The following is a 27857-nucleotide window of genomic DNA, read 5'->3' on the forward strand; positions in this document are numbered from 1 at the left end:
AATCAGCTCAAGCGTCACATGATCACACACTCAGGTGAGACCAGCCCTCCTCATGACAGCCACGCCCCTCCTCCCCATGACACCTGCTGCTGCGCTGCGTTCCCATGGCTACAGAGAAGCGGCCGTACACCTGCGAGATCTGCAGCCGCTCCTTCAAACGCCTGGACCAGGTGACGGCCCACAAGATCATCCACAGCGAGGACAAGCCCTACAAGTGCAAACTGTGCGGGAAGGAGTTCGCCCACAGGAACGTCTACAAGAACCACAAGAAGGTGAGAACATGTTGTTACCTACAAGAGAAGATACAATGTTGCGTTAACAATAGCATGCTAACGTTAGCACGTGTCATGTACCAAGTTATGTGACTCTTTTTGCAAAATTAGCAAACAATTTAGCATCATGACTCTGGGTTAAACGATTGCAAAATTTGCAAATAAAAAAAGGTTAGCATGCTAACAGTTAGCATGTGTCATCTACCAAGTTATATGACTTTGGGGTAAACGGTTGCAAAATTAGCCAAAAAAAAAAAGGTTAGCATGCTAACAGTTAGCATGTGTCATCTACCAAGTCATATGACTCTGGTGAAACGATTGCAACATTTGCAAAAATAATTAGCATTTTAATGTTAGCATGCTAACAGTTAGCATGTGTCATCTACCAAGTTACATGACTCTGGTAAAACGATTGCAACATTTGCAAAAATAATTAGCATTTTAATGTTAGCATGCTTATTTTAGCATGCTAACAATTAGCATGTGTCATCCAGCAAGTTATATGACCCCGGGATAAACGGTTGCAATTTTGCAAAAAAAGTTAGCACGTGTCATCAACTAAGTTATATGACTCTGGGGTAAACGGTTGCAAAATTTGCCAAAAAAAAGTTTAGCATGCTAACACTTAGCATGTGTCATCTACCAAGTTATATGACTCTGGGGTAAATGGTTGCAATTTTGCAATAAAAGGTTAGCATGCTAACACTTAGCATGTGTCATCTACCAAGTTTTTTGACTCTGGGGTAAACGATTGCAACATTTGCAAAAAAAAAAGTTAGCATTTTTATGTTAACATGCTTATTTGAGCATGCTAACAATTAGCATGTGTCATTTACCAAGTTATATGACTCTAAGGTAAACGGTTACAAAATTTGCCAATTTTTTTTTTTGCATGCTAACACTTAGCATATGTCATCTACCAAGTTATATGACTCTGGGGTAAACGGTTACAACATTTGCAAAAAAAGTTAGCATGTGTCATCTGCTAAGTTATAGGACTCTGGGGTAAATGGTTGCAAAATTTGCCTAAAAAAAGGTTAGCGTGCTAACACTTAGCATGTGTCATCTACCAAGTTATTTGACTCTGGGGTAAATGATTGCAACATTTGCAAAAAAAAAAGTTAGCATTTTAATGTTAGCATGCTTATTTTAGCATGCTAACAATTAGCATGTGTCATCCAGCAAGTTATATGACCCCGGGATAAACGGTTGCAATTTTGCAAAAAAAGTTAGCACGTGTCATCAACTAAGTTATATGACTCTGGGGTAAACGGTTGCAAAATTTGCCAAAAAAAAGTTTAGCATGCTAACACTTAGCATGTGTCATCTACCAAGTTATATGACTCTGGGGTAAATGGTTGCAATTTTGCAATAAAAGGTTAGCATGCTAACAATTAGCATGTGTCATCTCCTAAGTTATATGACTCTGGGGTAAACGGTTGCAAAATTTGCCAAAAAAAGTTAGCATGTGTCATCTACCAAGTTATTTGACTCTGGGGTAAACGATTGCAACATTTGCAAAAAAAAAGTTAGCATTTTAATGTTGGCATGCTTATTTTAGCATGCTAACAATTAGCATGTGTCATATACCAAGTTATATGACTCTGGGGTAAACGGTTGCAACATTTGCAAAAAAAAGTTAGCATGTGTCATCTACCAAGTTATTTGACTCTGGGATAAACGATTGCAACATTTGCAAAAAAAAGTTAGCATTTTAATGTTGGCATGCTTATTTTAGCATGTTAACAATTAGCATGTGTCATCTACCAAGTTATATGACTCTGGGGTAAACGGTTGCAACATTTGCAAAAAAAGTTAGCATGCTAACACTTAGCAAGTGTCATCTACCAATTGTACCAAGACTTTCTATTCCTATTTTGTGAACCTGTTCTCAAACAATGGCAATACAAACTATTCTGATTCTGATTCTGATTCTGAAGTTATTTGACTCTGGGGTAAACGATTGCAACATTTGCAAAAAAAGTTAGCATTTTAATGTTAGCATGCTTAATTTAGCATGCTAACAATTAGCATGTGTCATCTAGTAAGTTATATGACTCCGAGATAAACGGTTGCAACATTTGCAAAAAAAGTTAGCATGTGTCATCTATTAACTTGTAGGACTCTGGGGTAAATGGTTGCAAAATTTTCCAAAAAAAGGTTAGCATGCTAACAATTGGCATGTGTCATCTACTAAGTTATATGACTCTGGGTTAAACGGTTGCAAAATTTGCCAAAAAAGTTATCATGGGTCATCTACCAAGTTATTTGACTCTGGGGTAAACGATTGCAATATTTGCAAAAAAAAAGTTAGCATTTTAATGTTAGCATGCTTATTTTAGCATGCTAACAATTAGCATGTGACATCCAGCAAGTTATATGACTCTGGGGTAAAGGGTTGCAACATTTGCAAAAAACGTTAGCATGTGTCATCTACCAAGTTATAATTTTTCTTTTACCTGCATAAAATAATTTTTATACTTGCGTATCGTGTTTTTAATTGAATAACTTTTTTTTTTTTTTTTACTTGCAAATAGTTTTTTTTAATTGAAGAAATGTTTTTTGTTTTTGTTTTTACTCACAAATACTTTTTTTAATTGAAGACATTACTTTTTATACTTTCCAAAAACATTTTTACCTGCAGAAAATTGTTTTTGTACTTGCAAATCGTTTTTTAATTGAAGAATATTTTTACTTTTTATACTTTTTTTAATTGAACAAAATTGTTCTTTTTATTGACAAAATTATTTTTTAATCGTTGGGACAAGCGGTAGAAAATGGATGGGACGGGATGGATGTTTTTATACTTGCGAATTGTTTTTTTTTAAATTGAAAACTTTTTTTTTTTACTCACAAATATTTATTTTTAATTGAAGAAATGTTTATTTATACTTTTAAATCATTTTTTTTTACCTGCAGAAAATTGTTTTTATACTTGAGAATCTTTTTTTAATTCAAGATTATTTTATTTTTTTATACTTGTAAGTTTTTTTTAATTGAACAGCATTTTAGTTTTACTCACAAATAGTTTTTTTAATTGCAGAAATTATTTTTTATTGTTGGGACAAGCGGTAGAAAATGGATGGGATGGGATGGATGTTTTTATACTTTTTTTTTTAATTGAAAACTTTTTTTTTTTTTACTCACAAATATTTATTTGTAATTGAAGAAATTATTTTCTATACTTTCAAATATTTTTTTTTACCTGCATAAAATAGTTTTTATACTTGCGAATAGTTTTTTTAATGGAATAACTTTTTTTTTTTACTTGCAAATCGTTTTTTTTAATTGAAGAAATGTGTATATATTTTTTTTACTCATAGTTTTTTTAAATGAAGACATTAGTTTTTTTTAACTTTCAAATAGTTTTTTCACTTGCAGAAAATTGTTTTTATACTTTTAAATCATTTTTTTACCTGCATAAAATTGTTTTTATACTTGCGAATCGTTTTTTTAATTGAAGACCTTTTTTTTAAATTTTTTTTTTACTTACAAATCGTTTTTTTTTTTTTTTTTTTTTTTTTGTGTCCTGTCCAGCTTCTCAGGCAAATCATATAGTTGATGTAGATGCCCATGTCGGCTGTTCAGATTTACTTTACAAAAGAGAAGTGTAGGATACTTCTCTTGTTGCCTTATTTGTATTTGACTTTATTAAATGTATTTATATTATCATTTAGTGCAGCCGGGCCGGAGCAGGAGGGGATAGAAAGAGAAAAAAAAAGAAGACAGAGGGGGAAATTGTGGGGACAAGAGGGGGATTAGACAGAGAGACAAAAACAACAACAGCAAACAACAACAACAACAACAATAGAGCAACATCAGCAAATATGACATGTACAAATATGATGGTAAAAGTAATAGCAAATAAGCAGTTAGCGAAAAATGAAAAATAATACAGAAATGACAATGAGCATTATTACACTACAAATGGATCAATACAAATACCAATAGAAATAGCGCTATTGATAATGAACAATACCAATAATTTACCTTTATTATCAACAATACAGTTGTTTAAATGCAACAATACATATACGTAATGATAACTTGAGATACGAAAGAATGCAGAAAAATGGAGGGGGAGAAAGAGAAGCAACCTACATTAACCTTGTAGATTGTTATAGTCACAATAGGTTAAGCTTTGTCAGTGTGCCATGTGTTACACCCAGTTTACCCTAGGGCAACAACGTTAATATATGTTGGATGAAACGTGATTATGTGCATGAGTGTAAGTATGCATATGTACTTGTATATGTACAGAATGTGTATATGTGTTTGTACAATGAATGTATATGTACAGAATGTGTATATGTGTTTGTACAGTGAATGTATATGTACAGTATGTGTATGTGTATGTTTGTATATTGAATGTGCGTGTGGATGTACGAACATTAGGTAGGTAAATATGTACTGTATTTGTGTATGTATGTGGGAGCGTAGGTACCTATGTACGTATGTGAGCATATGTGAATTTGCATGTACAATACATTCGACTCCCAGAGTGCGTGGGAGCCAGAGCACGGCCCCATCACCCCCGAGAGCCCAACCCACAAACAGGAGGCGTGGTGCCCAGGGAACCAGGGACCACCGCCCCCACGCAGCCAAGCCGGCCAGCGACAGGAACCCCAGAGCCCGACCCACCGTACCGCCCACAAGGGCCAGCAGCAGGCCGCAGACAGACGCACCCGGCAGAGGACAGGGCACGAGAAAAGCAGGGGACAGCCAGACCCCAAGCCAGCGAGAGACCACACCCCACACGGGAAGAAAGGCGAGACGCTCCGCCCGAGGGACCCAGAGACTCCCCGCAACCGGACGGGAAGACCGCCCCCGCCCCACCGGCAACCGGGCCCCCACGAGCCCACCCCCCACCCCCGGAGAGCGCGGCGAGGCCAGCCCCGGCCACCCCACCCAAATCGGCCGCCGCAGGACCACCCAGGCACAGGGCCACGGGAACCACCCACCCCACCCGCAGGGACCCCAACGATGGAGATGGAACAACCAGCAACCGCCCCGCCGAGCCCCCCCCCTGAGGGAGGGGAAAAATTAAAAAATAATATTAATAAAATATATTAAAAAATAAATAAATAAATTAATTAATTAATTAATTTAAAAAAAGAATTAAAAGAAGATCACAGACATGCTGACAAACAAGGTCACTACCCCAGCAACTGGCCGACTCGCAGCACCTCGGAATACCTTGCAGCACCAAGCTACCACAATAGACGCAGGGACTAGGCCCAACAGGCCCCAACCAAGACGGGCACCCGGAAGGGATGGACAGCGGGACCCAGGAGCTCCAGACACGCAGTTCGGATGCAGTAGCCTGAGGCGTCGACCCCCGTCTGACAGGCAGGCCCAGAGCGTACCCCCAGAAATATACATACACATACACACATACATGTATACATACCCACACATACACATATATACATATACATACACATATGTACACATACACATATATATATACATACATACATACACACACATATACATACATATACACAGTTCGTCAGCCCCGACAGCCATCACGCGCGCGCGCTGCCACCAGTCACAACATCAGCCACACCCCTGCACCAGACCCAGCAGCCACGGGCGCCCACACCACAAACAAACGGCAGCAGAAACAGCAGCCGCAATAACCCCAGACAGCCAGCACCAGCCAATCAAATCAAAGCGATCAAAAAAAAACTGCGACCAGCAACCACACGCCACCAGGACCACGGAGACCAGCCGGCGCCAGCCCGCCAGTCAGCCCGAACGCCAACACGCAAACAAGAGACACCAACAACCCCCCCAACCAAAAGGCCCCCCACCCCAACCCAAACCCGCACAAACACACCACCGCCCAAACAACCGAGACACAGCATCCAGACCAGACACGGGGGCTGTGCCGCCACCACATCAAGTCACCAACAGAGATCCCACAGCGCAAGGTCGGGCCACACGGGCACGGACCCCACCCAACAGGAAGTGAGACCCGCGCGTCGCCACACACAAATAAATAATAAGATTAAAAAAAATAAATAATAAATAAATAAATATTTAAAAAAATAAATAAAATAAAAATGAGTAAATAATAAAAATAAAAATAATAAATACATTAAAAATAAAAAATATATATAACAATAATAAATGAATAAAAGCCTGGCAGGCCACCAGACCGCAGTCCCCGCCGGCCGACGAGGCAATGAGGGGTGCGCCGAACCCCAAACCCCCCATGCATGTGTACAAGGCCCCCAGAGTGTCTACTGTGTTAGGAGGTCAGCCGTTACAGCCGACCTCCAGTCCCTATTGATGTGTGTACTGTAGCGTGAGTGAGATATGTATGCTTGTGGGAACTAATAATGCGATTAAAATTGGGGGACATCAAGGTCATGGTGGGTCCCAACCAAGCCAAGCCCCCCAAATCCTAAGTGTCTAATATGCAGCTAAGATTGAGGGATGGACGAGCAGGGGACAAGACAGGAGGACTGGAGCCCCATTGGAGGCATCCTCAACCCCCCGCCATGCCTCCCCGCAGGACAATCCCCAAAGTCCTATATATGTGTGACTGTGTGCGCTATAAGTAGGAGGAGTAGAGGGCCCGGACATCCCCCCAGTCCACGCGGCCGACAACCAGGAACTACGGCCAGGAGGCCGCCACCCCCCGCCACAGCCCGTGACCCACACCAGACCACTTTAACGTGACGCCACACGAGCCCTTCCCCCGCCAAACAAAGCCATCCCCCGCCCGCCCCAACCCAACCCTGCAGAGCCCATACCGGCAACCAAACGCAGAAAAACTGCACAGCCCCCACGCCCAATGCAAACACCGCATCCCGGCCATCCACACAGAAACGTGCCCATACGAGTCCCGGCCAGGGGAAGGAGCCCCCCAACGGGGGAAGAAGCCAATGCATCCCGTCCGCCCGCCAGCCCCCAAACCAGCCGGCAAGCCAACGCCAGCCAGCCCCACAACCCCACAAGCGCACAGACACCAGCCACAGTCCCCCAACCACTCCAACCCAACACAGCGATGCCAACCGCTGGTATCACCGCAGCAACCATCACCACCACCGCCCGTCCGCAGCGTAAACACCCGCGGCCGCCGAAACCAAAACAAAAAAGCGACCGACCCCCTAAACCACAACAACGCACACCCCCGGCTACCACCGAGGCCACCAACCCACCTACCCCAACTCATCCACAGCCAGGCCAATTGAGCCACCGGACATCCACACCCATGCACACACCTACACATTCATATACACATACATACACACATACATATATGCATATACATATACATACACATACACACATATGCACACGCATGCATATACATATAAACATACACATCCACACATATATACACATTAATACACCCACACACATATACATAAGCCCACATATACACAAACACATACATACACAACACACACAAAAAAAAATAAATTAAAAAAAAAAATAAAAAAAAAAAATAAAATAAAAATAAACCCTTTAAATAAAATAAAATAAATAAAAATAAACAAGAGGCCTGGTCGCCAACAGTGCCCAACGCCACCAAACCCCGCAGCCCTTCCCGCACGTCCAGGCCCCCCCCGCCCACCACCCACCAGGCATCCCATCCGGCAAAAAGCCATAAGGGCCCAGCCCTGCGCCCACAGCCGGCATGCCACGGCACCTCAGCAGACACGGCGCCGCGATCAGCAATGCACACCGGGGCAGCGACACATACATATGTACCTACATACATACACACAGATTTCACCATACATATATACAAACGTACACACACCCACATACACGCGTACCCATATATAATTTAACAGAATAAGTTAAATATATTAAATAGATTAAAAATAAATAAATAAATAAAAATAATAATAATATATATATATATATATATATATACATATACATACACACATACATACATATATACACATACATACATACATACATACATACATACATACATATATACATACATACATATACATATATACACATACATACATATATATATATATATATATATATACATACATATAAAATAAATTAAAATAAATAAATAAAATTAATAAAAAAATAAGGGCAGAGTAAAACACAGGAGGGGGACTCCCGCAGGGCAGTCGGGCAGCACCGCCGGGGCCCCAACAAGGGAGGCAAGCAGTCCCCCCAACCCGGCACCAGGCAGGCCCGCACAGCCGCAGCGCAGGGCGACCCCGGGCAGACCCCGTCCCGCGGCCCAGGGGAAGGAGGAAGCCCACGGACACCCGGAGCCAGAGAGGCACGAGCCGACCCCCGCCCGACAGCGGCAAGACCCCAGCCCCACGGGCGCAACCCCCCGCCCAACCACCCACGGGAGGGACATCCCCCCCAACCAACCCAAGGCGGCCGCCCACAGCCCCACCCGCACCCCAACACCCGCCCAGGCACCTCCACCCACCCCCAGCCACCAGACCACCCACGGATCGGCCCGCCAGGCCGGAACCAGGAAACACACCCCAGGCCCACCCGACCCCGCGGCACACGGCCCCCCCGGCACCCAGGACCCCCCACCCACGGAGCAAGACCCCCGGGACAGAGCCCCAGCCCCGGCCCCCAAGGGAGTCAGGTCAGAAAATTAATTAGCGGTGCCCAAAGAGATCGGAATTCTGTCAGTTGTTGGTTTGATTCAGCAGACATTCTTTCCATAACTACATAATCTAATAAAATGTTTTTGTAAAGGTTTATACATAAATTATTTTTTGATTTCCAATTTATGAGAATAGTTTTCTTGGCGATGCCTAACGCATTTATAAGGAGGTATGTTTTGTTTGTATCAAGATCAGTTGCGGAGAGATCACCCAACAGGCAGAGTGCGGGGGAGATGGGAATAGGAATCTCTAACGCTAATGATAGGTTCTCGCACACTCCAAGCCAAAAGTTACTCACGGGAGCACAGGACCACATTGAATGCAAGTAATTATCTATCTTATTATCTGAGCAGTGTACACAGATGTTAGAGTCAGCTAAACCCATTTTATACATTCTTAGACCGGTGTAATGTATTCTGTAAAGTATTTTGAGCTGAATCAGTCGTACATTTGGATTCTTAATCAAACGAGTAGTATTGAGGCATATTTGTAACCAGAATTCTGGGTCACAGCTTGTTGATACGTCTGAGTGCCATTTAGAAGTTGGAATACTTATTGTGTTATCTATTTTTGATAAGAGAGCATATAATTTGGATAAAGCTTTGGGGGCAGATGTTTTGAAGAATTTAACGGTCGTATGATTACTTTCCCATGTTGTTTTGTTGAATCTTGCGCTGATTACAGATTTGATTTGTATATATTCTAGAAATTTATTGCGTGGCGCAGTGGAAGAATGGCCGTGCGCGACCCGAGGGTCCCTGGTTCAATCCCCACCTAGTACCAACCTCATCATGTCCGTTGTGTCCTGAGCAAGACACTTCACCCTTGCTCCTGATGGGTGCTGGTTAGCACCTTGCATGGCAGCTCCCTCCATCAGTGTGTGAATGTGTGTGTGAATGGGTAACTGTGGAAGTAGTGTCAAAGCGCTTTGAGTACCTTGAAGGTAGAAAAGCGCTATACAAGTACAACCCATTTATCATTTATCATTTATTAGGATTGATTGCATATTGTGTTATTAAACTTTTAAAAGAGATAAAACTGTTTGCATTGATGATATCCCCAAGGCATCCGACTCCCTTATCATACCATGTTGGAAAGTTCAATGGCTTCTTGTTTAAAAGAAAATCAGGATTATTCCAAATGGGCGTAAATTGGCATGGAGTGAGCGGGGACCCAGTTATTTTCAAAAACTCCCACCAAGCTGTTAAGGTAGTGCGTATATTAATACTTTTAAAGCAGTTGTGTTTTCGGAGAATTTGGCTAATAAAGGGCAAGTTAGAAATTGGGATCTCCTGGCTAAGTGATTTTTCAATCTCTAACCATAAACTATCTAATAAAGTGGGATTGATCCATTTTAATATATATTGTAGTTTATTTGCAAGGAAATAATAGGAAAAGTTTGGGAGTTCTAGACCCCCATGTTCTTTGGGTTTTTGTAAAGTTTTAAGGCTGATTCGTGCTGGTTTACTCTTTCAAAGAAACTGATTGATGTGTGAGTCTAGTGACTTAAACCAGATTTGAGAAGGTTTGGTTGGAATCATTGAAAATAGATAATTAACCCTAGGCAAGACCATCATTTTCACGGTAGAAACCCTTCCCATAAGTGAGATTGGCAGTGTTTTCCAACGCGCCAGATCATCCTCAATCGATTTTAAGATTGGGGAGTAATTCAAGCGATTCAGATCTGACAATGTGGAGGAAATATTGATTCCCAGGTATTTAATGTTCCCTTTATGCAGTGGAATCGATGAGGTGCTCTGAAAGTCAAAATTAATTGGTAACACAGTAGATTTGGACCAGTTGATGGAGTAATCTGAAATAGAACTGAATTTATTGATAAGTGAGATTGTATCTTGAAGAGAAGAATGTGGATTTTGTAAGAAAAGTAATACATCATCAGCATAAAGGCTTATTTTATGATGAACGGTTGCGGTATGGATGCCTTTAATATTTGCATGCTGTCGAATAGCGGTTGCAAGAGGTTCAATAAATATAGCAAACAGTGACGGAGAAAGTGGACACCCTTGCCTTGTGCCCCTCATAAGATTAAACCTTGGAGATATTTGGCTGTTCGTTCTAACCGAAGCTGTAGGAAAACTATATAGGACCTTAATCCATTCTATAAATGAGTCTCCAAATCCAAATTTCTGTAGAGTAGCTAGAAGAAAATTCCAGTTCACTCTATCAAATGCTTTTTCAGCATCTAATGAAACAACAGCTGTTTTTAGATTATGAATAACAGAATAGTCTATCACATTGAGTAGACGGCGAACATTGTTGGACGATTGTCTCTCTTTGATGAAACCTGTTTGATCAGGATGTACTATATATGGAGTGACTTTTTCTAATCTTTGAGCTAATACTTTGCAGATCATTTTAAGATCAGCATTAATCAGGGAGATTGGCCGGTAACTGGATGGAAGTGTTGGGTCTTTATCAGGTTTTAGCAAGAGACTGATCGTGGCAGAGTTCATATTTGGAGGAAGTAATGAGTTTTCTTTAATCTCTAAAGCCATTTTCGTAAATATCGGAGCTAGCAGTGACCAGAATGTTTTGTAGAACACCACAGGGAACCCATCAGGCCCTGGTGCTTTATTGTTTGGCATCTGTTGAAGAGCATCGTGTAGTTCGCCTACAGAAATAGCAAGATCTAAATTTGATACCTGCCTTGTATTCAATTTAGGTAAGTCTATACCATTGAGAAATGTCTCAATGTCTGAAAGAGATGGGTCAAACTGGGGTGTATACAAGTTTCTGTAAAAGTCTCTAAAGTTACAAATCGTTTTCTTTTAGTTGAAGAAATGTGTATTATTTTTTTTTACTCACAAATAGTTTTTTTATTTGAAGACATTAATTTTTTTAACTTTCAAATAGTTTTTTCACCTGCAGAAAATTGTTTTTATACTTTCAAATAATTTTTTTTTACCTGCATAAAATAGTTTTTATACTTGCAAATCTTTTTTAAGTGAAGATTATTTTTACTTTTTTTACTTTTTTTAATTGAACAAAATTGTTTTTTTACTCACAAATATTTTTTTTTTACTCACAAATAGTTTTTTTATTTGAAGACATTTTTTTTTTTTAAGTTTCATATAGTTTTTTCACCTGCAGAAAATTGTTTTTATACTTTCAAATCTTTTTTTTTTGCCTGCATAAAATAGTTTTTATACTTGTAAATCTTTTTTTAAGTGAAGACTATTTTTACTTTTTTTACTTTTTTTAATTGAACAAAATTGTTTTTTTTACTCACAAATATTTTGTTTTACTCACAAATAGTTTTTTTAATTGAAGAAATTAATTTTTATTGTTGGGACAAGCGGTAGAAAATGGATGGGACGGGATGGATGTTTTTATACTTGCGAATTGTTTTTTTAATTGAAAAACTTTTTTTTTACTCACAAATATTTCTATTTAGTTGAAGAAATTATTTTTTATACTTTCAAATCATTTTTTTTTACCTGCAAAAAATTGCTTTTATACTTGCGAATAGTTTTTTTTACTTGCAGAAATTACTTGTTACAGTTCACTGTACAAACATACACATACACATACTGTACATATACATTCACTGTACAAACATACATATACACATACATGTACATATACAAGTACATATGCATACATACACTTATGCACCTACTCAGTGGCCTAGTGGTTAGAGATCGGTAGGTTGTGAGTTCAAACCCCGGCCGAGTCATACCAAAGACTATAAAAATGGGACCCATTACCTCCCTGCTTGGCACTCAGCATCAAGGGTTGGAATTGGGGGTTAAATCACCAAAAATGATTCCCGGGCGCGGCACCGCTGCTGCTCACTGCTCCCCTCACCTCCCAGGGGGTGAAGAAGGGTGATGGGTCAAATGCAGAGGACAAACTTCACCACACCTAGTGTGCGTGTGACTATCATTGGTACTTTAACTTTAACATAATCACGTTTCATCAAACATATATTAACGTTGTTGCCCTAGGGCAGGGGTCGGCAACCCGCGGCTCTTGTGGCTCTCTGGAGCTTTTTAAAAAATGTATGAAAAATGGAAAAAGATGAGGGGAAAAAAATCTATTTTTTGTTTTAATATAGTTTCTGTAGGAGGACAAACATTACACAAGCCTCCCTAATTGTGACAAAGCACACTGTTTATATTAAACATGCTTCACTGATTCGAGTATTTGGCGAGCGCCGTTTTGTCCTACTCATTTTGGCGGTCCTTGAACTCACCGTAGTTTGTTTACATGTATAACTTTCTCCGACTTTCTATGGCGTGTTTTATGCCACTTCTTTTTCTGTCTCATTTTGTCCACCAAACTTTTAACGTTGTGCATGAAAGGTGAGTTTTATTGATGTTATTGACTTGTGTGGAGTGCTAATCAGACATATTTGGTCTCCGCATGACTGCAAGCTAATCGATGCTAACATGCTATTTAGGCTAGCTATATGTTCATATTGCATCATTATGCCTCATTTGTAGCTATATTTGAGGTCATTTAGTTTCCTTTAAGTCCTCTTAATTCAATTTATATCTCATGACACACTATCTGTATGGAATATGGCTTTTAATTTTTTGCGGCTCCAGACAGATTAGTTTTTGTATTTTTGGTCCAATATGGCTCTTTCAACATCATTTATTATTTATCATTTATTTTGGGTTGCCGACCCCTGCCCTAGGGTAAACTGGGTAACACATGGCACACTGACAAAGCTTAACCTATTATTACTATAACAATCTACAAGGTTAATATAGGCTGCTTCTCTTTTTTCCCCTCCTTTTCTCTGCATTCTTTCGTATCTCAAGTTATCATTATGTATATGTATTGTTGCATTTGAACAACTGTATTGTTGATAATAAAGGTCAATTATTGGTATTGTTCATTATCAATAGTGCTATTTGTATTGGTATTTGTATTGATCCATTTGTAGTGTAATAATGCTCATTGTCATTTCTGTATTATTTTTTATTTCGCTAATTGCTTCTTTGCTATCACTTTTACCATCATATTTGTACATGTCGTATTTGCTGATGTTGCTCTATTGTTGTTGTTGTTGTGTTTGCTGTTGTTGTTTTTGTCTCTCTGTCTAATCCCCCTCTTGTCCCCCTCTGTCTTCTTTTTTGTCTCTTTCTATCCCCTCCTGCTCCGGCCCAGCTGCACCAAATGATAATATAAATACATTTAATAAAGTCAAATACAAATAAGGCAACAAGAGAAGTATCCTACGCTTCTCTTTTGTAAAGTCAATCTGAACAGCCGATATGGGCATCTACATCTACTATATGATTTGCCTGAGAAGCTGGACAGGACAAAAAAAATACAAAAATAAAGAAATTACTTGTTTTTCTTGTGAATTATTTTTTTTAATTGAAGAAAATTATTTTTGTACTTTGAAATTATTTTTTGTATTTTTGTAACTCCAGTCCTTAGACACGTAATAAAGGTGTTTGCTGTAGAATGAAACAAAACATCAAACGTTATGTCACTACTGCTCCCACCTCTCCTACAAAATAATGTAAAAAAACAACTTCAATTATTGTCCAGATGTTTACTTCCATATAATATTCATTTCTCAATCACATGTTGTCTCTGCAGACACACTCGGAGGAGAGACCCTTCCAGTGCGAGGAGTGCAAGGCTCTCTTTCGCACGCCCTTCTCTCTACAGCGCCACCTACTCATCCACAACAGTAAGCAGCACCATATACATAGTACACAGTAAGAAGCACCATCTACATCATGGGTGTCAAACTCTGGAATTTGGCCCGCCGGCCAAATTATATTCAAATTATATTCAGATTATATTCAGCAGTGGTGCCGCGGTACACCGGATTCACCGCTAATTCTCATTCTTGCCAACCCTCCCAGGAGACACTCAAATTTCGAAAAACGTCCGCTTTTCACCGAGTCCAACGAATGCTAGCCCAGTCACATAATGTGTGCGGCTTCAGCACGCACACACACACGTGAATGCAAGGCATACTTGGCCAACAGCGATACAGGTTACACTGACGGTGCCTGTATAAATAACTTTAGCACTGTTAGAAATATGCACCACACTGTGAATCCACACCAAACAAGAATGACAAACACATTTCGGGAGAACATCCGCACCGTAACACAACATAAACACAACAAAACAAATACCCAGAATCCCATGCAGCCCTAACTCTTCAGGGCTGCAATATACACCCCCGCTACCACCAAACCCGCCCAACTCAACCGACGCACAAAGGGGCGGGGGGGTTTGGTGGTAGCTGGGGTGTATATTGCAGCCCGGAAGAGTTAGGGCTGCATGGGATTCTGGGTATTTGTTTTGTTGTGTTTATGTTGTGTTACGGTGCGGATGTTCTCCCGAAATGTGTTTGTCACATAATGTGTGCGGCTTCAGCACGCACACACACACGTGAATGCAAGGCATACTTGGCCAACAGCGATACAGGTTACACTGACTGTGCCTGTATAAATAACTTTAACACTGTTAGAAATATGCACCACACGGTGAATCCACACCAAACAAGAATGACAAACACATTTCGGGAGAACATCCGCACCGTAACACAACATAAACACAACAAAACAAATACCCAGAATCCCATGCAGCCCTAACTCTTCCGGGCTGCAATATACACCCCCGCTACCACCAAACCCGCCCAACTCAACCGACGCACAAAGGGGCGGGGGGGTTTGGTGGTAGCTGGGGTGTTTATTGCAGCCCGGAAGAGTTAGGGCTGCATGGGATTCTGGGTATTTGTTTTGTTGTGTTTATGTTGTGTTACGGTGCGGATGTTCTCCCGAAATGTGTTTGTCACATAATGTGTGCGGCTTCAGCACGCGCACACACACACGTGAATGCAAGGCATACTTGGCCAACAGCGATACAGGTTACACTGACAGTGCCTGTATAAATAACTTTAACACTGTTAGAAATATGCACCACACTGTGAATCCACACCAAACAAGAATGACAAACACATTTCGGGAGAACATCCGCACCGTAACACAACATAAACACAACAAAACAAATACCCAGAATCCCATGCAGCCCTAACTCTTCCGGGCTGCAATATACACCCCCGCTACCACCAAACCCGCCCAACTCAACCGACGCACAAAGGGGCGGGGGGGTTTGGTGGTAGCTGGGGTGTTTATTGCAGCCCGGAAGAGTTAGGGCTGCATGGGATTCTGGGTATTTGTTTTGTTGTGTTTATGTTGTGTTACGGTGCGGCTGTTCTCCCGAAATGTGTTTGTCACATAATGTGTGCGGCTTCAGCACGCACACACACACGTGAATGCAAGGCATACTTGGCCAACAGCGATACAGGTTACACTGAGGTTGCCTGTATAAACAACTTTAACACTGTTAGAAATATGCACCACACGGTGAATCCACACCAAACAAGAATGACAAACACATTTCGGGAGAACATCCGCACCGTAACACAACATAAACACAACAAAACAAATACCCAGAATCCCATGCAGCCCTAACTCTTCCGGGCTGCAATATACACCCCCGCTACCACCAAACCCGCCCAACTCAACCGACGCACAAAGGGGCGGGGGGGTTTGGTGGTAGCTGGGGTGTTTATTGCAGCCCGGAAGAGTTAGGGCTGCATGGGATTCTGGGTATTTGTTTTGTTGTGTTTATGTTGTGTTACGGTGCGGATGTTCTCCCGAAATGTGTTTGTCACATAATGTGTGCGGCTTCAGCACGCGCACACACACACGTGAATGCAAGGCATACTTGGCCAACAGCGATACAGGTTACACTGACAGTGCCTGTATAAATAACTTTAACACTGTTAGAAATATGCACCACACTGTGAATCCACACCAAACAAGAATGACAAACACATTTCGGGAGAACATCCGCACCGTAACACAACATAAACACAACAAAACAAATACCCAGAATCCCATGCAGCCCTAACTCTTCCGGGCTGCAATATACACCCCCGCTACCACCAAACCCGCCCAACTCAACCGACGCACAAAGGGGCGGGGGGGTTTGGTGGTAGCTGGGGTGTTTATTGCAGCCCGGAAGAGTTAGGGCTGCATGGGATTCTGGGTATTTGTTTTGTTGTGTTTATGTTGTGTTACGGTGCGGCTGTTCTCCCGAAATGTGTTTGTCACATAATGTGTGCGGCTTCAGCACGCACACACACACGTGAATGCAAGGCATACTTGGCCAACAGCGATACAGGTTACACTGAGGTTGCCTGTATAAACAACTTTAACACTGTTAGAAATATGCACCACACTGTGAATCCACACCAAACAAGAATGACAAACACATTTCGGGAGAACATCCGCACCGTAACACAACATAAACACAACAAAACAAATACCCAGAATCCCATGCAGCCCTAACTCTTCAGGGCTGCAATATACACCCCCGCTACCACCAAACCCGCCCAACTCAACCGACGCACAAAGGGGCGGGGGGGTTTGGTGGTAGCTGGGGTGTATATTGCAGCCCGGAAGAGTTAGGGCTGCATGGGATTCTGGGTATTTGTTTTGTTGTGTTTATGTTGTGTTACGGTGCGGATGTTCTCCCGAAATGTGTTTGTCACATAATGTGTGCGGCTTCAGCACGCACACACACACGTGAATGCAAGGCATACTTGGCCAACAGCGATACAGGTTACACTGACTGTGCCTGTATAAATAACTTTAACACTGTTAGAAATATGCACCACACGGTGAATCCACACCAAACAAGAATGACAAACACATTTCGGGAGAACATCCGCACCGTAACACAACATAAACACAACAAAACAAATACCCAGAATCCCATGCAGCCCTAACTCTTCCGGGCTGCAATATACACCCCCGCTACCACCAAACCCGACCAACTCAAACGACGCCCAAAGGGGCGGGGGGGTTTGGTGGTAGCTGGGGTGTATATTGCAGCCCGGAAGAGTTAAGGCTGCATGGGATTCTGGGTATTTGTTTTGTTGTGTTTATGCTGTGTTACGGTGCGGATGTTCTCCCGAAATGTGTTTGTCACATGGGTTGTACTTGTATATGGGTTGTACTTGTATAGCGCTTTTCTACCTTCAAGGTACTCAAAGCGCTTTGACACTACTTCCACATTTACCCATTCACACACACATTCACACACTGATGGAGGGAGCTGCCATGCAAGGCGCTACCAGCACCCATCAGGAGCAAGGGTGAAGTGTCTTGCTCAGGACACAACGGACATGACGAGGTTGGTACTAGGTGGGGATTGAACCAGGGACCCTCGGGTCGCGCACGGCCACTCTTCCACTGCGCCACGCCGTCCCTTAATGTGTGCGGCTTCAGCACGCACACACACACACGTGAATGCAAGGCATACCTGGCCTACAGCGATACAGGTTGCACTGACGGTGCCTGTATAAATAACTTTAACACTGTTAGAAATATGCACCACACTGTGAATCCACACCAAACAAGAATGACAAACACATTTCGGGAGAACATCCGCACCGTAACACAACATAAACACAACAAAACAAATACCCAGAATCCCATCCAGCCCTAACTCTTCCGGGCTGCAATATACACCCCCACTACCACCAAACCCGCCCAACTCAACCGACGCACAAAGGGGCAGGGGGGTTTGGTGGTAGCTGGGGTGTATATTGCAGCCCGGAAGAGTTAAGGCTGCATGGGATTCTGGGTATTTGTTTTGTTGTGTTTATGTTGTGTTACGGTGCGGATGTTCTCCCGAAATGTGTTTGTCACATAATGTGTGCGGCTTCAGCACGCACACACACACGTGAATGCAAGGCATACTTGGCCAACAGCGATACAGGTTACACTGACGGTGGCTGTATAAATAACTTTAACACTGTTAGAAATATGCACCACACTGTGAATCCACACCAAACAAGAATGACAAACACATTTCGGGAGAACATCCGCACCGTAACACAACATAAACACAACAAAACAAATACCCAGAATCCCATGCAGCCCTAACTCTTCCGGGCTGCAATATACACCCCCGCTACCACCAAACCCGCCCAACTCAACCGACGCACAAAGGGGCCGGGGGGTTTGGTGGTAGCTGGGGTGTATATTGCAGCCCGGAAGAGTTAGGGCTGCATGGGATTCTGGGTATTTGTTTTGTTGTGTTTATGTTGTGTTACGGTGCGGCTGTTCTCCCGAAATGTGTTTGTCACATAATGTGTGCGGCTTCAGCACGCACACACACACGTGAATGCAAGGCATACTTGGCCAACAGCGATACAGGTTACACTGACGGTGCCTGTATAAATAACTTTAACACTTTAACAAGATTGAATCTATTTAAAAAAGTTATTTAATATGAAGCCAAAAGTGAAAAAACAATAATGTTCGTGTTGGAGGAGTTGTGAATGAATGAAATATGAAATCCGTGCTGCAGTCTGCAGGTGTACCTAATGTTGTGGCCCAGCAGCGACTGCAGCACGGATTTCAGATTTCATTCATTCACAACTCCTCCAACACGAACATTATTGTTTTAGCACTTTTGGCTTCTTATTAAATAACTTTTTTAAATAGATTCAATTTTGCACGTGGAAACTTTAAGTGTGGGCTTTGGTTGATATAACACTCCCGTCAGGGGGTGCATTCTACGCCGGGGGTGCATTATCCGGCACAACACTGCATGGGATTCTGAGTATTTGTTATGTTGTGTTTATGTTGTGTTACGGTGCGGATGTTCTCCCGAAATGTGTTTGTCATTCTTGTTTGGTGTGGGTTCACAGTGTGGCGCATATTTCTAGTAGTGTTAAAGTTATTTATACTGGCACTCTCAGTGTAACCTGTATCGCTGTTGGCCAAGTATGCTTTGCATTTACGTGTGTGTGCGTACAAAAGTCGCACATATTTTGTGATCAGGCCGGCACGTTGTTGGAATGGATGAAAAGCAGACGTGACGACAGCTCGTAGAGGACGATAAACGCAGTGCCTTTAAAGCACGCCCCCAAGACTGTGGTTCGGGTGGACTACGAGATATAATGACTGATGAACATCTTTGTTCGATAATGAAGGTTGCCTCAGCTCAAAGCCTGAGCCCCGACATTAATGAACTAGCATCCCAGAAAAGATGGCAGGTATCTGACTTGGGCACATCAGATTAGATCAGTGTGTTGCAAACTGAGCAGTTTAAAGTCCTGAATGGTTGGTTTATTCATTGTTATTTTATTTTCTAATTTATTAGCCTGTGGAAAAAGTTAATGTTGATATTTACCTCAGAAGGCTGCAAATAGAAAAGAGGCATTACATTTTTATTTAAATTGTATTTGATATGCCATTGATATTTTTTAATTATTATTATTATTTTAAACTCGATTTTGCATGTCACTATAAAGTTATATAAGCCTTGCTTGTTCAATATTCAATGCTAAACTTGTTTGGGTCCCTATCAAAAAGGTTAATTTGTTCAATCTTGACCCGCGGCTTTGTTCAGTTTTAAATTTTGGCCCACTCTGTTTTTGAGTTTGACACCCCTGATCTACATAGTACACATACTGCAGTACTACAATGGAACATGTGCAGCAAATACAATTGTACAATGACAACATAACCATACATAGACTTGAAAAGATATACAGTACTACTCAAACGCAATCGTATTATGTGATTAATCACATGAGTCCTAATTAAAATATGTGAGATTTGTCTTGTAGGTCTCAAAGAAATATAAAATAATTTATCTCACGAGTAAACTAATCTTATTTTATCACCTGGGCGACACTCTGGACATCTCTGATTTTGTGAATGACTAACCTGGCTAAAAATAATACTGGAAAGTGTGGTAAAATTGATGAAAAAAAAGGAGAATATGCGATTTTGGAGCCGCCTATATACGCAAGCTTGGCTGAAATGGTAACGTTAGCATGTTAATGTGTCACGTACCAAGTTATATGACTTTGGGATAAACGGTTGCGAAATTTGCCCCAAAAAAACGTTAGCATGCTAACAGTTAGCATGTGTCATCTACCAAGTTATATGACTTTGGGGTAAACGGTTGCGAATTTTGCCCAGAAAAAGGTTAGCATGCTATCAGTTAGCATGTGTCATCTACCAAGTTATATGACTCTGGGGTTAAACGGTTGCAAAATTTGCCATAAAAAGGTTAGCATGCTAACGTTAACATGCTAACAGTTAGCATGTGTCATCTACCAAGTTATATGACTGGGGTAAACGGTCGCAACATTTGCAAAAAAAAAAAAGATTAGCATGCTAGCAGTTAGCATGTGTCATGTACCAAGTTATATGACTCTGAGGTAAACGGTTGCAAATTTTGCCAAATAAAAAGGTTAGCATGCTAACAGTTAGCATGTGTCGTCTACCAAGTTATATACTCTGGGGTAAACGGTTGCAACATTTGCAAAACATTTTAGTATGTTAAAGTTGACATTGCTTACGTTCGCATGCTAACAGTTAGCATGTGTCATCTACCAAGTTATATGACTCTTGGGTAAACGGTTGCAAAATTTGCCAAAAGAAGGTTAGCATGCTAACAGTTAGCATGTGTCATATACTAAGTTATATGACTCTGGGGTAAGCAGTTGCAAAATATGCCAAAAAAAGGTTAGCATGCTAACAGTTAGCATGTGTCATGTACCAAGTTATATGACTCTGGGGCAAACGGTTGCAAAATATGCCAAAAAAAAGGTTAGCATGCTAACAGTTAGCATGTGTCGTCTCCCAAGTTATATACTCTGAGGTAAACGGTTGCAACATTTGCAAAAAATGTTAGCATGTTAATGTTAACATTGCTTATGTTAGCTTGCTAACAGTTAGCATGTGTCATCTACCAAGTTATATGACTCTGGGGTAAATGGTTGCAAAATTTGCCAAAAGAAGGTTAGCATGCTAACAGTTAGCATGTGTCATCTACTAAGTTATATGACTCTGGGGTAAACCGTTGCGAAATTTGCCTAAAAAAACGTTAACATGCTAACAGTTAGAATGTGTCATCTACCAAGTTATATGACTCTTGGGTAAACGGTTGCAAAATTTGCCAAAAGAAGGTTAGCATGGTAACAGTTAGCATGTGTCATCTACTAAGTTATATGACTCTGGAGTAAACGGTTGCGAAATTTGCGCAGAAAAAGGTTAGCATGCTAACAGTTAGCATGTGTTATCTACCAAGGTATATGACTCTGGGGTAAACGGTCGCAACATTTGCAAAAAAAAAAAGATTAGCATGCTAACAGTTAGCATGTGTAATCTACCAAGTTATATGACTCTGGGGTAAACGGTTGCGAAATTTGCCTAAAAAAACGTTAACATGCTAACAGTTAGCATGTGTCATCTACCAAGTTATATGACTTTGGGGTAAACGGTTGCGAAATTTGCGCAGAAAAAGGTTAGCATGCTAACAGTTAGCATGTGTTATCTACCAAGGTATATGACTCTGGGGTAAACGGTCGCAACATTTGCACAAAAAAAAAGATTAGCATGCTAACAGTTAGCATGTGTCATGTACCAAGTTATATGACTCTGGGGTAAACGGTTGCAAATTTTTCCAAATAAAAAGGTTAGCATGCTAACAGTTAGCATGTGTCGTCTACCAAGTTATATACTCTGGGGTAAACGGTTGCAACATTTGCAAAAATTTTTAGCATGTTAATGTTAACATTGCTTATTTTAGCATGCTAACAGTTAGAATGTGTCATCTACCAAGCTATATGACTCTTGGGTAAACGGTTGCAAAATTTGCCAAAAGAAGGTTAGCATGCTAACAGTTAGCATGTGTCATCTACTAAGTTATATGACTCTGGGGTAAATGGTTGCAAATTTTGCCAAAAAAAGGTTAGCATGCTAACAGTTTCATGTGTCATCTACCAAGTTATATACTCTGAGGTAAACGGTTGCAACATTTGCAAAAACATTTAGCATGTTAATGTTAATATTGCCTACGTTTGCATGCTAACAGTTAGCATGTATCATCTACCAAGTTGTATGACTCTGGGTTAAACGGTTGCAAAATTTGCAAAGAAAAGGTTAGCATGCTAACAGTTAGCATGTGTCATGTACCAAGTTATATGACTCTGAGGTAAACGGTTGCAAATTTTGCCAAATAAAAAGGTTAGCAGGCTAGCAGTTGGCATGTGTCGTCTACCAAGTAATATACTCTGGGATAAACGGTTGCAACATTTGCAAACATTTTTAGCATGTTAATGTTAACATTGCTTATTTTAGCATGCTAACAGTTAGAATGTGTCATCTACCAAGTTATATGACTCTTGGGTAAACGGTTGCAAAATTTGCCAAAAAAAAAGGTTAGCATGCTAACAATTAGCATGTGTCATCTATTAAGTTGTATGACTCTGGGGTAAACGGTTGCAAAATTTGCCAAAAAAGGTTAGCATGCTAGAAATTGGCATGTGTCATCTACTAAGTTATATGACTCTGGGGTAAACGGTTGCAAAATTTGCCAAAAAAAGTTAGCATGTGTCATCTACCAAGTTATTTGACTCTGGGGTAAACAATTGCAACATTTGCAAAAAAAAGTTAGCATTTTAATGTTAGCATGCTTATTTTAGCATGCTAACAATTAGCATGTGTCATCTAGCAAGTTATATGACTCTGGGGTAAACGGTTGCAACATTTGCAAAAAAAGTTAGCATGTGTCATCTACTAAGTTGTATGACTATGGGGTAAACGGTTGCAAAATTTGCCAAAAAAAGTTTAGCATGCTAACAATTAGCATGTGTCATCTACCAAGTTATATGACTCTGGGGTAAATGGTTGCAACATTTGCAAAAAAGTTTAGCATGTTAATGTTAACATTACATATGTTAGCATGCTAACAGTTAGCATGTGTCATCTACCAAGTTATATGACTCTTGGGTAAACGGTTGCAAAATTTGCCAAAAGAAGGTTAGCATGTGTCATCTACTAAGTTATATGACTCTGGGGTAAACAGTTGCAAAATATGCCAAAAAAAAGGTTAGCATGCTAACAGTTAGCATGTGTCATCTACCAAGTTATATACTCTGGGGTAAACGGTTGCAACATTTGCAAAAAAACAAAAACAGTTAGATAACCTGCCAGCAGTTTTTTCCAGCACTCTGGAGGTGCACCTGAGAACTGAGACAGGACTGTAGTTGCCTGGGTCTGGTTTGAAGTCCTGAGGGACCTCCCCCCGTTTTATAGATGATTGTGTGGTCTGTTACTCATGCAACATTTCAAAGAAACTAGAAGTCAAAAGAGTCCTCCCACATTCTTCAGTTGTAAAGTGACTGCAGGTCCAGTGGAACACTTGATGTTTGAAGTAGAAACAGGAACAGTACTAGTGAGCTAAAGGTTCCACCATCTCTCAGATGTCCAATGATTTTGGCAGTTGGCCTGCAACCTTTTCAGAAAAAACATAATTGCCAGGTGGAAGTAAATAGAAGTCATTTATGAGACTCAGGTGTGCTGGCAGGACATGGAACAGAAAGTAAAGGTGCTTCAAAACACAGAGAGCACACAGGAAACACCGACAAAACAAGAGCACCAGGACAGGACGTGAAACACCAAACACAGAAAGTAGACTAGAAATAAGAGCACTGGACAGGAAGTGAAAGTACCAAACACAGAAAGTAGACTAGAAATAAGAGCACTGGACAGGAAGTGAAAGTACCAAACACAGGAAGTAGAAACTAGAAATAAGAGCACTGGACAGGATGTGAAAGTACCAAACACAGGAAGTAGAAACTAGAAATAAGAGCACTGGACAGGAAGTGAAAGTTCCAAACACAGGAAGTAAAAAGTAGAAATAAGAGCACTGGACATGAAGTGAAAGTACCAAACACAGGAAGTAGAAAACTAGAAATAAGAGCACTGGACAGGAAGTGAAACACCAAACACAGTAAGTAGGAACTAGAAATAAGAGCACCAAGACAGGAAGTGAAACACCAAACACAGGAAGTAGAAACTAGCAATAAGAGCACTGGACAGGAAGTGAAACACCAAACACAGGAAGTAGAAACTAGAAAAAAGAGCACTGGACAGGAAGTGAAACACCAAACACAGGAAGTAGAAACTAGCAATAAGAGCACTGGACAGGAAGTGAAACACCAAACACAGGAAGTAGGAACTAGAAATAAGAGCACTGGACAGGAAGCGAAAGTACCAAACACAGGAAGTAGAAAGTAGAAATAAGAGCACCAGGACAGGAAGTGAAACACCAAACACAGGAAGTAGAAACTAAAATGAATAGCACCAGGACAGGAAGTAAAAGTACCGAACACAGGAAGTAGAAACTAGAAATAAGAGCATTGGTCAGGAAGTGAATGTACCAAGCACAGGAAGTAGAAACTAGAAATAAGAGCACTAGATAGAAAGTGAAAGTACCAAACACAGAAAGTAGAATCTAGAAATAAGAGCACTAGATAGAAAGTGAAAGTACCAAACACAGGAAGTAGAATGTAGAAATAAGAGCACTGGACAGGAAGTGAAAGTACCCAACACAGGAAGTAGAATCTAATAATAAGAGCACTGGACAGGAAGTAAAAGTACCAAACACAGGAAGTAGAAAGTGGAAATAACAGGAAGCGAAAGTTCCAAACACAGGAAGTAGAAAGTGGAAATAACAGGAAGTGAAAGTACCAAACGCAGAAAGTAGAAAGTAGAAATAAGAGCACTGGACAGGAAGTTATTCACCAAACACAGGAAGTAGAAACTAGAAATAAGAGCACCAGGACAGGAAGTGAAACACCAAACACAGGAAGTAGAAACTAGAAATAAGAGCACTGGACAGGAAGTGAAAGTACCCAACACAGGAAGTAGAAACTAGAAAAAAGAGCACCGGACAGGAAGTGAAAGTACCCAACACAGGAAGTAGAAAGTAGAAATAAGAGCACTGGACAGGAAGCGAAGGTACCAAACACAGGAAGTAGAAACTAGCAATAAGAGCACTGGACAGGAAGTGAAACACCAAACACAGGAAGTAGGAACTAGAAATAAGAGCACTGGACAGGAAGCGAAAGTACCAAACACAGGAAGTAGAAAGTAGAAATAAGAGCACCAGGACAGGAAGTGAAACACCAAACACAGGAAGTAGAAACTAAAATTAATAGCACCAGGACAGGAAGTAAAAGTACCGAACACAGGAAGTAGAAACTAGAAATAAGAGCACTGGTCAGGAAGTGAATGTACCAAGCACAGGAAGTAGAAACTAGAAATAAGAGCACTAGATAGAAAGTGAAAGTACCAAACACAGAAAGTAGAATCTAGAAATAAGAGCACTAGATAGAAAGTGAAAGTACCAAACACAGGAAGTAGAATGTAGAAATAAGAGCACTGGACAGGAAGTGAAAGTACCCAACACAGGAAGTAGAATCTAATAATAAGAGCACTGGACAGGAAGTAAAAGTACCAAACACAGGAAGTAGAAAGTGGAAATAACAGGAAGCGAAAGTTCCAAACACAGGAAGTAGAAAGTGGAAATAACAGGAAGTGAAAGTACCAAACGCAGAAAGTAGAAAGTAGAAATAAGAGCACTGGACAGGAAGTTATTCACCAAACACAGGAAGTAGAAACTAGAAATAAGAGCACCAGGACAGGAAGTGAAACACCAAACACAGGAAGTAGAAACTAGAAATAAGAGCACTGGACAGGAAGTGAAAGTACCCAACACAGGAAGTAGAAACTAGAAAAAAGAGCACCGGACAGGAAGTGAAAGTACCCAACACAGGAAGTAGAAAGTAGAAATAAGAGCACTGGACAGGAAGCGAAGGTACCAAACACAGGAAGTAGAAACTAGCAATAAGAGCAGTAGACATGAAGTGAAAGTACCAAACACAGGAAGTAGAACGTATAAATAAGAGCACCAGGACAGGAAGTGAAACACCAAACACAGGGAGTAGAAACTAGAAATAAGAGCACTGGACAGGAAGTGAAAGTACCCAACACAGGAAGTAGAAACTAGAAAAAAGAGCACCGGACAGGAAGTGAAAGTACCCAACACAGGAAGTAGAAAGTAGAAATAAGAGCACTGGACAGGAAGCGAAGGTACCAAACACAGGAAGTAGAAACTAGCAATAAGAGCAGTAGACATGAAGTGAAAGTACCAAACACAGGAAGTAGAACGTATAAATAAGAGCACCAGGACAGGAAGTGAAACACCAAACACAGGGAGTAGAAACTAGCAATAATAGCACCAGGACAGGAAGTGAAAGTACCCAACACAGGAAGTAGAAACTAGCAATAATAGCACCAGGACAGGAAGTAAAAGTACCAAACACAGGAAGTAGAAAGTATAAATAAGAGCACCAGGACAGGAAGTGAAACACCAAACACAGGAAGTAGAAACTACAAATAAGAGCATTGGACAGGAAGCGAAAGTACCAAACACATGAAGTAGAAACTAGAAATAATAACACCAGGACAGGAAGTGAAAGTACCCAACACAGGAAGTAGAAAGTATAAATAAGAGCACCAGGACAGGAAGTGAAACACCAAAAACAGGAAGTAGAAAGTAGAAATAAGAGCACCAGGACAGGAAGTGAAAGTACCCAACACAGGAAGTAGAAACTAGAAATAATAGCACCGGGACAGGAAGTAAAAGTACCAAACACAGGAAGTAGAAAGTATAAATAAGAGCACCAGGACAGGAAGTGAAAGTACCCAACACAGGAAGTAGAAACTAGCAATAAGAGCACTAGACATGAAGTGAAAGTACCAAACACAGGAAGTAGAAAGTATAAATAAGAGCATTGGACAGGAAGCGAAAGTACCAAACACATGAAGTAGAAACTAGAAATAATAACACCAGGACAGGAAGTGAAAGTACCCAACACAGGAAGTAGAAAGTATAAATAAGAGCACTGGACAGGAAGTGAAAGTACCAAACACAGGAAAACAAGAGCAAAGTGTCAGTAACAACCTGACAAGTTGTTTACTATTACTTTGTTATTATAAATAAACAAAATAAGATGGAGTCATTTCTGTAAGCAAACTTAAAGTGCATCTAAGGTCAGACGTTGTCTTTTTGTTGT

The 27857-nt window shown here is 40.9% G+C and overlaps 1 protein-coding gene across 2 annotated transcripts in view; it reads left to right on the forward strand.

Moving 5' to 3' along the window:
* The window catches only part of prdm5 (PR domain containing 5), a 143628-nt gene that overhangs the window by 38865 nt on the left and 76906 nt on the right, over window positions 1–27857 (forward strand). For both annotated transcript variants that reach the window (XR_009817025.2, XM_072915061.1), the window contains exons 9-11: window positions 1–34; window positions 115–272; window positions 14477–14570. The exon at window positions 1–34 is cut by the window's left edge and continues 51 nt beyond it. Coding sequence is in view for 1 of the 2 variants with exons in the window: in XM_072915061.1 (XP_072771162.1) it covers window positions 1–34; window positions 115–272; window positions 14477–14570 (286 nt within the window). In the remaining variant the exon portion in view is untranslated. The remainder of the gene's footprint in view (window positions 35–114; window positions 273–14476; window positions 14571–27857) is intronic.

Source organism: Nerophis lumbriciformis, linkage group LG18 (assembly GCF_033978685.3).
Source record: "Nerophis lumbriciformis linkage group LG18, RoL_Nlum_v2.1, whole genome shotgun sequence".
In the NCBI taxonomy this organism is placed as follows: Eukaryota; Metazoa; Chordata; class Actinopteri; order Syngnathiformes; family Syngnathidae; genus Nerophis; species Nerophis lumbriciformis.